The sequence below is a fragment of the Jaculus jaculus genome, chromosome 7 (genome assembly GCF_020740685.1).
Source record: "Jaculus jaculus isolate mJacJac1 chromosome 7, mJacJac1.mat.Y.cur, whole genome shotgun sequence".
Lineage (NCBI taxonomy): Eukaryota > Metazoa > Chordata > Mammalia > Rodentia > Dipodidae > Jaculus > Jaculus jaculus.
Window position 1 is genome coordinate 10242116 of NC_059108.1, and position 14790 is coordinate 10256905.

Here is a 14790-nt window from a genome sequence, read left to right on the forward strand (position 1 = left end):
GGGAACCGAGCCTTGAACTGGGGTCCTTAGGCTTCACAGGCAAGCGCTTAACCACTAAGCCATCTCTCCAGCCCGATAAATAACATTTTTAAAAAAGGAAACAGAGAATGATTTCCCACTCCCCCCCAAGGAAAGAGACTAAATGATGATCACATCATATGAGATATACGTGATAGAACAAAGATTTGAACCTGGGTTTGGGGAATTCAAGGTTCCACACTTGTTCGCTTCATTGGGATGGCTCTGGCCACTCTACCAACTGCTGCGTGGACAGATTAGCAAGGTGATTCCAAGTTCCTAAAGCTCAGTGATCGTCTGGCTTGGCAACTCGTTTTACAGGTGAGAACGAGGAAGCCACAGAAGAAAGTGGGTTGCATCGAGACCCATCTGTTAGGAGTGGTGAGCAGGCTGGCATCAGGTTCTCATTGTGCCAGGCCAGATGCCTCCCAGGCTCCGGAGCCCGGGGCCAAGCTGTGGGATGGCTCCGTGCTCATGCCACATGCTGAATTAGAAAAGGCGAGTAGTTTCTCCAGAGCTGAGTTTTATCTACTTGTCAGATCCCCTGCTCTGCACCCTTGACAGCTTTGATTTATTTATCACTTGAGTGAAATCTTCAGGAGAGTATCTTTATATATATATATATATATCCTTTGAAAACACATCAGAAGCCAGGCTTCTGTGGTGGGGCACTCCTTTAATCCCAGCACTTGGGAGGCAGAGATAGGAGGTAGATAGAGTTCGAGGCCAGCCTGAGACTACATAGTGAATTCCAGGTCAGCCTGAACTTAGAGTGAGACCCTACCTCAAAAAACAAAACAAAACAAAACAAAAAAAAAAAACAAAAAACCACACATCAGTCCCATTGGAGAGACAGCTCAGTGGTTTAAGGCACTTGCTTGCAAAGCCTGCTGTCCTGGGTTCAACTCCCCAGTACCCACGTAAAGCCAGATGCACAAAGGGCTGCATAAAATCTGGAGTTCATTTGCAGCCCTGGCATGCCCATTCCCCTCTTCCTAGTAAATAAATACAATATTTACAAATCATCAATAATTAGGTCTTACTCTGTCTATCAACTTTGAAGGGGCAATCTAGACAACTTCGTGGTGAGAAAGACAACTTGGTACATTTGGATCCGAGGATGTGAACAAACAGTGTTATTACCAGTGATCAATTTCCTCTCAGGAATGGTTTATGGCGTCACAGCTGCTACGTACCGCTTCTTCTGCACTGGCCAGCTGACATCCCAGAAAGGAAGTCAGGTTAGGGAAGGACGGTCGTTTCTTTGAGTCAAAAGCCCAGCAGGATTGCATTATGAAGTATCTGTAAGAGCCAAAGAACAAGAATCAAGATGAGAAATGGGCACAAGAGAGATGGCTTAGCGGTTAAGGCACTTGCCCACAAAGACAAAGGGCCCAGGTTCAATTCCCCAGGACCCAAGTAAAGCCAGATGTAAAAAGTGGTGCATGTGTCTGGAGTTTGCAGTGGCTGGAGACCCTGGCATGCCCATTCTCTGCCTCTGCTTTTTTCTCTCTTCCTCTCTCTTTCTCATACACATACACTCATAACTAACTAACTAAATAAATAATTTAAAAAGATGAAAGAATTATTAAGATGCTTGCTTGTGAAGCCTGAGGACCCATGTTTGACTCCAGATCCCACATAAGCCAGATGCACAAAGGTGAGGCAAATGCAAAGTCGCACATGCCCACTAGGTGGCACAAGCATGTGACGTTTGATGAGAGCGGCTGAGGCCCTGGTGTGCCAATTCTCTCTCTCAAAAAAAATAATAAGGGCTGGAGAGATGGCTTAGCGGTTAAGCGCTTGCCTGTGAAGCCTAAGGACTCCGGTTTGAGGCTCGGTTCCCCAGGTCCCACGTTAGCCAGATGCACAAGGGGGCGCACGCGTCTGGAGTTCGTTTGCAGAGGCTGGAAGCCCTGGCGCACCCATTCTCTCTCTCTCCCTCTATCTGTCTTTCTCTCTGTGCCTGTCGCACTCAAATTAATAAATAAAAAAAAATAATAATAGAAGCCAGGCGTGGTGGTGCACACCTTTAATCCCAGCACTTGTTGGCAGAGGTAGGAAGATCACTGTGAGTTCAAGGCCACTCTGAGACTCCATAGTGAATGCCAGGTCAGCCTGAGCTACAATGAGACCCTACCACCAAAAAAAAAAAAAAAAAAAAAACCCAATAATAATAATAATAATAATCACAGAAAAGTGATGAGAAGTGGAAGTGGAGTCAAACAACCTTTTCCACACTGTGAAGCACTTTATGCAAAGCAGTGCGCGGATTTGTACCACGGCAGGAAGGGGAAGCGGATGACGGACAGAGGCGCACAGCAAGGAAGAAACTGGAGGTGAAGTCAAATCCTCATGACTCCTCCAGCAAAGGACTGAACTCTCTGAACCCAGAAGGAGAGCTCCCACAAAAGAAAAGGCCTTTGCTCTGCTCTTTATGTCTTCAGAAGCCCAGGCTGGCTTGTTAACTCAGCCAAGTACCACCACGCCCTTCCCTACTTTCTCTGCTGATTTTTAAGGAAAAATCATGTGACGTTGGTATTAAAGATGTTTAGCTTTTTAATTTTTTTTTTTTTTTGGTTGTTTGTTTTTCAAGGTAGTGTCTCATTCTGGTCCAGGCTGACCTGGAATTAACTATGTAGTCTCAGGGTGGCCTCAAACTCTCAGCGATCCTCTTACCTCTGCCTGCAGAGTACTGGGATTAAAGGCGTGTGCTACCATTCCCGGCTTAACTTTTTAAATTTTTATTTATTTATTTATTTGACACAGAGAGAGAGAGCATGGGCACACTAGGGCCACCCGCCGTTACAAATGAATTCCAGACACATGCACCACTTTGTGCATCTGTAGGCACTGGGCTGTTAGACTTTGCTAGCAAACACCTTTACTACTGAACCATCTCTCCAGTCCTTACCCCCCCTTTTTTTTTGGCATGCATTTAAAAGTAGATTTACGGGCTGGAGAGATGGCATAGCGGTTAAGCGCTTGCCTATGAAGCCTAAGGACCCCGGTTCGAGGCTGGATTCCTCAGGACCCATGTTAGCCAGATGCACAAGGGGGCGCACACGTCTGGAGTTCGTTTGCAGTGGCTGGAAGCCCTGGCGCGCCCATTCTCTCTCTCACTCTCTATCTGCCTCTTTCTCTCTCTGTCACTCTCAAATAAATAAATAAAAATCTTAAAAAAAAACAAAAAAAGTAGATTTACAGTACATTACATTTGTGATTCCAACTGATCCACGGTCTGATTTGCACTTACATTTCTTCTGTGGCATAGAACGGCTGATCCATTTTAAATCCACTCTGAATCAGTTTATAGAAGTTAGCATCGACGGGAATGCCAGGGTAAGGATTCACACCTGAGAAAAACATGAGAGCAATGGGGCCGGGCCTCCACCCACGCGTTCAGTTGGCAAACATGCCCAGGGAGTTCCCAAGTGCCAGTGCAGCCTGCACGGAAGGCTGCATATGGGTCAGGAAGTCACAGGCTTGACAACGGCTTATAGACAGTCTGGGAAGACAGACTCCTGGACATCAGCACACAACACAATGGCAAGAGAAGCGAGAGCTGCCGGAGCACCTGGCTGGCATTTTACCCACCTCTGATTTGAGAGGGAAAGGGGCAAAGGAAGGGTGCAGAGCGAGAGAGATCATGAAGCTGGGAGCCCCGAGAGGCCGACCAGGTGCACCAGACGTACCAAGCGAGAATATCTCCCAGAGCAATATCCCATACGACCAGACGTCACTCTTAATTGTATAGATCCCTTCAAATAAGCTCTCGGGTGCCATCCATTTCACGGGCAGGCGTGCCTGTGGGAGACACAAGAGGAGAGCAAATGCATTTTCCATATGTAGAACCCAGGACCCTTCCTTCCTTCCTTCCTTCCTTCCTTCCTTCCTTCCTTCCTTCCTTCCTTCCTTTCATTTTTTCTTTCTTTCTTTTTTTTTGAGGTAGGGTCTTACTCTAGCCCAGGCTGACCTGGAATTCTCGATCTAGTCTCACGGTGGTCTCGAACTCACAGCGATCCTCCTACCTCTGCCTCCTGAGTGCTGGGATTAAAGGAGTGCACCTCCATGCCCAGCCCTAAGGGCACTCATAATGTTTAGTTTTTGTTTTGTTTTGTTTTTTAAAATCAGGGCTTTTGGAATGGCTCAGCAGTTAAAGGTGCTTGCTTGCAAAGCCTGATGACCTGGATTTGGTTCCCCAATACCCACATAAAGCCAGATGCACAAAGTGGCACATGTGTCTGGAGTTCATTTGCAATGGCAGGAGGCTCTGAGATGCCCATACTCTCTCTCTAAATAAATACAATTTAAAGCCAGGCATGTTGGTGCACGGCTTGAATCTCACCACTTGGGAGGCAGAAGTAGGAGGATCACCGTGAGTTCAAGGCTACCCTGAGGCTACATAATGAAATCCAAGTTAGCCTGGGCTAGAGTGACACCCTATCTCAGGAAAAAAAAAAAAAAAAAGAAAGAAAATAGACAGGTGGCACACTGGACGTGTTCCTTCTGCAAATCTACTACATACACAGAACAAAACAAGAAGTAGCGAAAAACAAAAAAGCACTATTTTAAAAGTCATCTCGGACACAGGCTTATATGTAAAACTGGAAAACAAAACAGAAAATAGTTACTTTCTGTTAAGAAAGAGCTAGACACAGTGGTTAAGGAGCTTGCCTGCAAAGCCTAAGGACCCAGGTTCAATTCCCTAGTACCACGTAAAGCCAGAGGCACAAGGTGGTGCATACATGTGGACTTCGTTTGTAGGGCCCTGGTATACCCATTTTCATTTTTTTCTCTTTCTGCCTGTTTTTTTTTTTTCCCTCTCATAAATAAATAAAATATTAAAGAACAGGAAAAGAAAGCAAGAGCTAGTCAGCTGGCCTGAGGTAGGCAGGTTCGAGTCAGCGAGTGGAATCTTCTAGAAGCATTTCTAAGAGGCGTAGAAGAATGCCCGGCAGGCAACTTGCAGTGTCACGTCCGGAAATGACACTTGGTTGATCTGTGGCCTTGGTGACGACGGCCTCCAGCAGCATGACAGAGGGACGGGGTTTGCTATGCGCAGCCTCTGACCCGAACCCTGGGTAGTTTCTGGGGGTATTGCTTTACTCTGGTTTTGTTTTCCTGGGTCCAGGAACCTATCGTGGTGCCTGTTCAATCAGCCAGGTAAAATAATAGTCCCAGGGCTGGAGAGATGGCTTAGCAGTTAAGCGCTTGCCTGTGAAGCCTAAGGACCCCGGTTTGAGGTTCCATTCCCCAGGACCCACGTTAGCCAGATGCACAAGGGGGCGCATGTGTCTGGAGTTCATTTGTAGTGGCTGGAGGCCCTGGTGTGCCCACTCTCTCTCTCTCTCTCTCTCTTTCTCTCTCTGCCTCTTTCTCTCTGTGTCTGTCGCTCTCAAATAAATAAATAAATAAATAAATAAATAAATAAATTTTAAAAAAAACAGGGTTTCTTTCTGAGGCTATGATTTTTAATTTTTTAAGTATTTATTTATTTGAGAGCGACAGACACAGAGAGAAAGACAGAGGGGGAGAGAGAGAGAGAGAGAGAGAGAGAGAATGGGCGCGCCAGGGCTTCCAGCCTCTGCAAACGAACTCCAGACGCGTGCGCCCCCTTGTGCATCTGGCTAACGTGGGACCTGGGGAACCGAGCCTCGAACCGGGGTCCTTAGGCTTCATAGGCAAGCGCTTAACCGCTAAGCCATCTCTCCAGCCCAAAACCCTGTTTTAAATCCTACACAAATGGAGAAGAATGAACCAGAGGCCGGTTTGGTTTGTCTGACTCACGAACAGAATATTGTGAATGGACTTCACCTTCCTGCAGAAGAAGCGCCCAGCCGATAGGGCAGAAATTGCGTAGCCATATAGAAGCAGGGAGCATTCTTATGACTCCAGCTATCATTGCTGGGAGCAAACTTAAGCAAATTAGGTGATTATTTGACTCTCATGGCAATTCAGGATAATTTGATTTGTCACATTTATGAGATGATTACCACGAACTTTGATGTTGATCTTATTGGTTTACGTACGTAAATCTAGAAAGCAAATACCATGCCTTTATGGGCAACAAACCCAGGACCAGGGTGGGTGGTGGAGACTGGAGTGTAACTGCTCATATTCAAACCCACGTGCCATTAACCACAGGCATGATGATTTTCTTTACCTCAACGTGAATGCTCTGAGAGCTACATAATACGTAAAACATCCAATAGAGTGCTTAGCACGTGCTAAGAACTAAACTATTATTTGTAGCTGTTATTATTTCACAACTAGAGACAATAATGTAGAAAGACATCCCAAAATGGAGGCAAAAACAAACAAACAAACAAACCAGAAGCAGAACAGAGACTCAAACCCACATGTGGTAATTCTTTTTCCCTTACTGTCAGGGATTGAACGCAGAGCTCACATTTTCTAAGTCACACATACCCTAGCCCCTTAGCTACCTTTCTTTTCTGGGTTTTTTTTTTTTTTTTTTTTTCCGGTTTGGTTTTTGAGATAGGGTCTTATGTAGTCTAGGCCGTCCCCCAACTCACTATATAACTAAAGAAAGCCTTGAACTTCAGATCACCCAGCCTCTACCTCCTAAATGCTGGGATTACAGGTGTGTGGCACCATGCCCAGTTTTTTTTTTATTTAAATATTTTTTTGTTCATTTTTTATTTATTTATTTGAGAGTGACAGACACAGAGAGAAAGACAGATAGAGGGACAGAGAGAGAATGGGCGCGCCAGGGCTTCCAGCCTCCGCAAACGAACTCCAGATGCGTGCGCCCCCTTGTGCATCTGGCTAACGTGGGACCTGGGGAACCGAGCCTCGAACCGGGGTCCTTAGGCTTCACAGGCAAGCGCTTAACCGCTAAGCCATTTCTCCAGCCCCCATGCCCAGTTTTATACAGTGTTAAAGATTGAACCCAGGGCTTCATGCAGGCCAGGCAAGCCCTCTGCCAACTGAACCACATCCCTGCCCACTGCCCACTGCCCACTTTTCCTTTTTTTTTTTTTTTTTGGTTTCTCAAAGTAGGGTCTAGCTCTAGCCCAGGCTGACCTGAAATTCACTATGTAGTCTCAGGGTGGCCTCGAACTCACGGCGATCCTCCTACCTCTCTGCCTCCCAAGTGCTGGGATTAAAGGCGTGCCCCACCATGCCCGGCTTCCATTTTATTTTTTTTAACAAGTAGGTTCACTCATGTCTTAGGTCTTCCTGCATTAATAGTAGCAGGAGGGCAGATGCTCACTAGTTAAAATTTAAGCCTTTTACATTTTATACTTAATATTTATGTGCCAAGTGTTTTTAAAAATGCCTTGCTGTAATGATCTGTTTTTCTCATGATTGTGAACAAAACTCGACAGCCACTTTCTAGTTATGGATACTGGAATAAATGCAAGTAAATATGTTTTTGCTTTCTCGCATGAAGAGCACACACATGTGCTCTTTATGGATCTAGTAGCTAGCCCAAGGACGGGTGTTTGACTATTTTGTTTAACTCTTATTAAGCTGCAGAGAAATCTTGTAAGCCTAAATGAGCAAACTGCTAGGAGGGTTTTTCTTTATGTTGCTGTAAATCAAAAAACGCATTAGGGTGAGTGCAGATGTTTCCTATAATCATGACAAAATAGAGACGGTGTGTGTGTGGTGGGGGCAGGGCAGCCTCACATTGCCCCGGACAACGTAGCTGGAGTCGGTGAGGATGTCTCTGGCCAGTCCGAAGTCACAGATCTTCACCACCTTCCCGTGCGTGACCAGCACGTTCCTGGCTGCCAGGTCTCTATGAACACACTACAAGAAACAGACGAGAGCGTCACTGATGTGGAGCGAGCCAGCGGAGTGGACTCTCTCCTGGCTTCAGCTTCGCTACGGATGGCAGATGGTTCGGCTACGTCGTGACGGCAGCAAACCGAGTGAACCCCGCAGCCTGACTCCTCAGCTCTACACCCCACTTTCTGAACAGCATGTTTAGCGTTCAACAGCTTAGCCCTTCGAGCTGATATCTTTTTAAATTTATGTATTTATTTATGTATTGATTTATTTGAGACAGAGAGAGGGGAAGAGAGAGAGAGAGAGAGAATGGGCATGCCAGGGTCTTTAGCCACTGCAAATGAACTTCAGACGCATGTGCCACCATGTGCATCTGGCTTACGTGGGTCCTGGAGAATTGGACCGGGTCCTTAGGCTTCGCAGGCATGCACCTTAACCACTAAGCCATCTCTCCAGCCCCTTAATTTTTTTTTAAAAAAAGCTTTATTTTTTTTTTTTTTATTTGCAAGCAGAGAGAGAAAGAATGGGAAACCAAGGCCTCTAGCAGCTACAAACAAACTCCAGGTGCATGCACCTCTTTGTGCATCTGGCTTTATGTGGGTACTGGGGAATGGAACTCAGGTTATTAGGCTTTGCAGGCAAGTGCCTTAACTGCTGAGCCACCTCTCCAGCCCCAGTCTAGTTGATATTTTGTATGGATCACACACACATGCATATGTAAAAAAAAAGTTGTGTGGCTTTTCTTTGTTCCTGTTTATCTGTTTACAACCTTTTTTTTTCCTCCCAGCAATCTTAAAGGCTTGAGCTTTTAGCAGGAGAGGGTGGGGAATGGCTCCTTCTGTCTCTCAAAGGAAGAAAGTAATAAAAGAAAATAGCCAGAGAAGTGGCTTCAATCTGCTGTCAAAAGAGCAGGGCTGAGCGTGACGGTAAGAATGCAAAACTGGGGAGACCGAGGTGTGAGGCAGGTTCTCTGTGGCCTCGTTGACGCGGCCCTGTGGATATGGAGTTGGCCGCTGGGAATGCAGAGGGCAGACAGGGTTAATTCACAGCACATGGATGCAATATGCACACACCCAGGTCTTGGGGGGGGGCACACAGAGCATGTTGAGTTGGAGCCTCTACTCACCCTTAAAATCAAAGGCTATGTTTGTGGGGTGCAACTCAAGTCCAAATAGGAGCCAACAACACTATACTTCATTTTGATTGGGAATTTCCTTTTTTTTTTCCTAAGGCAAGGTCTCACTCTAGCTATGTAGTCTCAGGTTGACCTTGAACTCACAGTGATCCTCCTGAGTGATGGGATTAAAGATGTGCACCACCATGCCTGACCTTGATTGGAATTTCTTTTTTAAAAAAATCATTGATTTGTTTGCGAAAGAGAAAGAGAGAATAGGCACACCAGGGCTTCCAGCTGCTGCAAATGAATTCTAGACACATGTGCCACCTTGTGCATCTGGCTTATGTGGGTCCTAGGGAATTGAGCCTGAGTCCTTTGGCTTTGCAGGCAAGTGCCTTAACCACTAAGCCATCCCTCTATCCCCATGGAATTTCTAAAGACTTCCTATCTTGAGCTTCTCTCTGGATATAGACGCCTATCCGCAAATAATATAGTGCACATATGTGTGTGCACGCACGCACACACACACTCACATTCTAAGAAGGGATTCTGGCCCTTTATGTTCCCTAGATAACATTCTAGTTTACTTCAATAGTGTCAGGGAGAAGGGACAGGCAAGACAGGTTAAAATACAGAAGAAAAAATATAAGCACATTTCTTTTTCATAATTGCATCTAAGCATATTTTTGTAATTATCTTTTTATGCTTTTCTTCTCTTTAAAGGAGCTTACCGACTTAAATTCCAGAAATTCCATTCCTTTGGCAACTTGGTACGCAAAGCACAGAAGGTCTTCGAACGTGAGTACATTGAAGTCTTCCTCTTCCTCCACCTTTTTGTGGTTTTCATACTCAACCTCATCTGCAAAATTCAGCCAGTCGTCACTTCTCCCTGAACACGAAGAAGCTGCCCTGTTAAATCAATCTTCTACAAGAAAGTTATGGTCGCAGGCAAGGCCAGGAGATCTTTGGCTTGGACGAAACTCAAACAAAACAAACCAAAATGGTGTCACCCACGCTACACCACAAAGGGAAAGGACCTTTGTTATCTGACCTTCTGAGAAACCAAGAGAAGTTAACAACCAAATTTCCCACTTAGGCCAGTTTCAGTCAGTAAGATAATGAAATGGTCTTTGCTTCAACCCTTAGCACCCCCTCCCTGCCACACATAACGATCAACCTGAAGTAACCAGACATTAGCCAATCAGTTACTGTTTTATTTTCCCCAAGAAAACTCTGAAATGAATAGTTGGTTCTTTGTTTCTATTTTCTTCAGCCCTTTTCTGTCTTTAAAACCAACCACGTTTCCTCAGCCAATTTGAACACTTACTCTATTTTTCTGGAAATATTGACCAAGTCAATATGATGGAGAGCTTTAAATTTGTTGCAGTTTGTTGTCTTTTTTTTTTTTTTTCCTTCATAGTAGTCTCACTGTAGCCCAGGCTGACCTGGAATTCACTACGCAGTCCCAGGCTGGCCTCGAACTCATGGTGATCCTCTTACCTCTGCCTCCTGAGTGCTAGGATTAAAGGTGTGTGCCACCACGCCCAGCCAGTTTTGTCTCTTGACGGGTCCTGGACATGCAGGGATGCGATGGTGTCACGTCACTTTCCCGGCAGTACTGTTTGCCTTTGTGCTGAGTGGAGCAGCTAGCCTCAGCCACACAAAGATGAATTCCCTACATGATCGATGGCTGCCCTGTGCTTGACACCTGCCCCCACAACTAGGTAAAAATTTGTCAAATTGGAAAAGGAATGAGCCCTGAATTTCTACCCTATTTTAGAAACTGTAGTTTGCACTTCATGGTCTATGGTTTATCCCTTGTCACAGTCCTGTGAGGAAGGGGTTAATGACTAAGGCTCATTTTATAAATGAGAACTTGTGACGCCAATATCCAAATAACATGTTCAAAGCCATCCAGTCTGAAAGCTAAGGAGTAGATGTTAACTAAGACGTCTCTAATTAGCTATTAAATTATTTATTTACTTGTAAGTAGAGAGAAAGAGGGAGCCAGGCGTGGTGGCACACATCTTTAATCCCAGCACTCAGGAGACAGAGATAGGAGGATTGCCAGAAGTTCGAGGCCACCCTGACACTACATACTGAATTCCAGGTCAGCCTGGGCTAGAGCAAGACCCTACCTCAAAAAACCACAAAGACAAAAAGACAGAGACAGAGAGAGGGAATGAGCACACCAGGGCCTCTTGCCACTGCAAACACATGTGTCACTTTGTGCATCTGGCTTTACGTGGGTACTGGGGAATCAAACCCAGGACATGAGGCTTTGCAAGCAAGTGCCTTTAATTGCTGAGCCATCTTCCCAGCCCTCTAGTTAGCTTTTGACTTTAAAAAGCACAACTTGTCCAGGGCTGGAGAAATGGCTTAGTGGTTAAGCACTTGCCTGTGAAGCCTAAGGACCCCAGTTTGAGGCTCAATTCCCCAAGACCCATGTTAGCCAGGTGCACAAAGAGGTGCACGCGTCTGGAGTTCGTTTGCAGTGGCTGGAGCTCCTAGAATGCCCATTCTCTCTCTCTCTATCTGCCTCTTTCTCTGTATGTTGCTCTCACATAAATAAATAAAAATGAACAACAAAAAAAGGAAAAAAAAACCAGAATAACCTATCCAAATAAAACACTCTTAATTTGTCACTGTGGGCTTTTTAACTTTCCAAGCGGAGGTACACGTTTAACGCCTATAACTGACATTAGCAAGGAAGAAAACTTCTACCACTGCACTTCCGAAAAACGCAACGTGAAACTCTTGTACCTGTCTCCATTTGAAAGTGCTACTCGTTAAATGAAAATATTACCTTCAGAATGAGTTGAACTCCCATTAAACCCCGAGATCTGATCCAAGTCCCGGTGCGTTTGAGCTTCTCTTGAACTAGGCATACTGTCAAAAAGAAATTTGTTCATTCCTTACATTCTTTCTCTGAGCAGATGTATAGTTTAGAAAAGTACAATCCATCAGAGGAATGGATTCCAATTACAAATGGGTTTTTAGATCAAAAGCACACGGCCAACCTGTCAATGGTACAATGTATGCATTAAAAACATCTGAGGTGGGCTGGAGAGATGGCTTAGCGGTTAAGGCACTTGCCTGTGAAGCCCAACGACCCATGTTTGACTGTCCAGGTCCCAACTAAGCCAGATGCACAAGGTGACACATGCACACAAGGCTGCACACACACATGGAGTTCTATTACAGTGGCTGGAGGTCCTGGCACACCAATTTTCTCTCTCACACACACAGAACAAACAAACAAAAAAGCAATCTGGTGGGCTTGCTTCAAAAAAAAAAAAAAATCTGGGGAGTAAGGTTGGCTGATCTAACTGGATAAAAGTGATCACTTGGCCACTGTCATAATGCAAACTGGGTATTGAAAGAACATGCCATTGCCGGGAGAGTGGCGCATGCCTCTAATCCCAGCACTCGGGAGGCAGAGGTAAGAGGATCACCGTGAGTTCGAGGCCAGCCTGAGATTAAGTAGTGAATTCCAGGTCAGCCTGGGGTAGAGTGAAACCCTACCTCAAAAAACAAACAACAACAACAAAAAAAAAACAAAAAACCAAAAAACACATTAGGTGAGATTAATATTTAAATCATACATCTTATAAAGAGTGAAACCAGGAATTATACCTCATTCTTGTGTTTCAAAACCCAGGGTCTATTCCTTTGAAGAGCTCATGTAATAGAGATGAGCTATTGAGAACCTGCAGTGTTTTGTCAACTATCTTTATTTTTTTAAGTTGAAATTTTGTATGAATACGCCAAGTGTTGGTTCCAGCATTTCCCCCCTCCATCCTTGTTTATTTAATTGTTGGTTTTTTGTGGTGCTGGGGAAGGAGCCTAGGACCCTGTAGATGCTGGACACATACTCTGCCCCCCGACCTACAGGCTCAGTTTAACGTCCTCTTTTCCAGGCTGCTTTTGTAAAGTTCATCTTCTTTCTCCATGAAATAAATACATTCGTTTAAAAAGTATGTGATATAGATAGGTATCATATAGATACAGATAAGTAAACATTGATTCAGCATTTTCCAACATATGAGTTTATCTCAATTTATCATTTCCATTATCTTTGGAAAAATGGCTTAATACTTTTCAGTAAAAAAAAAAAAAAAAAAAAAATTCCAGAAATAATTGCTAGTGTATTTAACAGCTCAGTGAGCAAAATGAATCAAAGGACAGGACTGGGGAGATGGCTCAGTAGTTAAAGGCACTTGCTTGCAAAGCTTGATGGCCTAGATTCAATTCCCCAGCCACCCGTGTAATGCTAGGTGGGCGCTCATTTGCAGTGATAGGAGACCCTGGTGTGCACACACACACACACACACACACACACGTATATATGTATATATATATATACACACATAAATAAAAAATAAACAATTTTTAAAATTTTTATTTATTTATTCACAAGCAGAGAAAGAGAAAGAGATAGAAGAGAGACAGAGAGAGGGCCTGGCGTGGTGGCACACACCTTTAATCCCAACACTTGGGAGGCACAAATAGGAGGATCACTATGCGTTCGAGGCCACCCTGAGAATACATAGTGAATTCCAGGTCATTCTGCACTGGAGTGAAACTCTACCTCAAAAAAAAAAAAAAAAAAAAAAAAAAAAAAGAAAAGAAAGAAGAAGAAGAGACAATGGGCGCACCAGAGCCTCCAGCCACTGCAAATGGTGCATGTGCCCCTTGTGCATCTGGCTTATGTGGGTCCTGGGGTATCGAACCTGGGTCCTTTGGCTTTGTAGGTAAACACCTTAACCGCTAAGCCATTTCTCCAGCCCCCTAAATTTTTTTTTTCAATGAGTCAAAGGACATAATTACTGGTCACTCACATTTATGTTAGGATGGATTCTCTGTTCTAGAATAGGCATGGCAGGCTGGGGTACCACTCAGTGGAATAGTATGAACAGAGTATGCCCTGGATCTGACCCCTAGAGCCCCCCTGCCCCCCCCCAACACACATGGACAAGCACAAAGAAAGAAGAATAAAAGGAAAGGAGAAAGAATGACTATGACATAGAATTTTCTCAGTTCTTTATGTGAAATGAGAAATGAGAGTAAATAGGAAAAGGTTATCCAGGGCTAAGGTCCAGTGCCTTCAGACATGCATGGGACCTCTATGGGGCCTTGTGCCTTTAAGATGCCGTGTCTCTGCCTGAGAGACCCAAGGCCAAAGGCCTGAACTGAAACGTATGTTCTAAGATGACAAAACTGGGAATTTCAAACACATCTTTCTCAGAAAAGCTGTTTGTGGTGAATCTTCCTTCAGAATCAGGGAAGGTGTCAGCTCTGCAGGGAGATGGGAAACGAGCTGTTGGAGAAGCCCTTCTGTCTGAAAGGTGCCACACAGCTACGGCACACAGGTAACCAGCCGGAAGGGGCAAGGCCGAGGAGGAGGGCAGCACACACGACTGGTGGCATCCTGTCTGCCCACTGAAACCACCGAATCCTGGTAAGATCCAGGCAGATGGTAGAAAGCCCAAGGCGGAGCACAAAGACAAAATGACTGGGGGTTGACTTTGCATCAATCAATCTATCGTAATATTTAAAAACCCACTTTATGGAGTTTAGAGCTCTTCATACCCAGGGCATGAGCTGTTCTCTATGAATACGTCAAGGACATTGGGAACAGTCTTTACTCTGCCAATACCTGTGTGGCAATCAGTAGAGAGAGTGTGGTTCCATTGAAGAAAAGGGAAGGTCTTATAAATCCAGACCAAGAGGGAAACTCCATTCACCCTCCCTTGTCCATAGGGGTGGTGCATTCCAGGTAGATGCCCACCCCAGTGGATGCCTGGAACTGCAGATAGTGACAAGCTCAGTATATACTGTTTTTTTCTTTCATTTAAAAAAATATATATATATTTGCAAGCAGAAAGAGGTAG

The 14790-nt window shown here is 44.8% G+C and overlaps 1 protein-coding gene across 1 annotated transcript in view; it reads right to left on the reverse strand.

The window, feature by feature from the left end:
• The window catches only part of Flt3 (fms related receptor tyrosine kinase 3), a 100150-nt gene that overhangs the window by 5941 nt on the left and 79419 nt on the right, over nucleotides 1-14790 (reverse strand). The window contains exons 18-23 of the mRNA XM_045154476.1: nucleotides 11703-11785; nucleotides 9628-9755; nucleotides 7678-7800; nucleotides 3714-3825; nucleotides 3275-3374; nucleotides 1215-1320 (exon numbers count right to left, since the gene is read on the reverse strand). Coding sequence (XP_045010411.1) covers nucleotides 1215-1320; nucleotides 3275-3374; nucleotides 3714-3825; nucleotides 7678-7800; nucleotides 9628-9755; nucleotides 11703-11785 — 652 coding nt within the window. The remainder of the gene's footprint in view (nucleotides 1-1214; nucleotides 1321-3274; nucleotides 3375-3713; nucleotides 3826-7677; nucleotides 7801-9627; nucleotides 9756-11702; nucleotides 11786-14790) is intronic.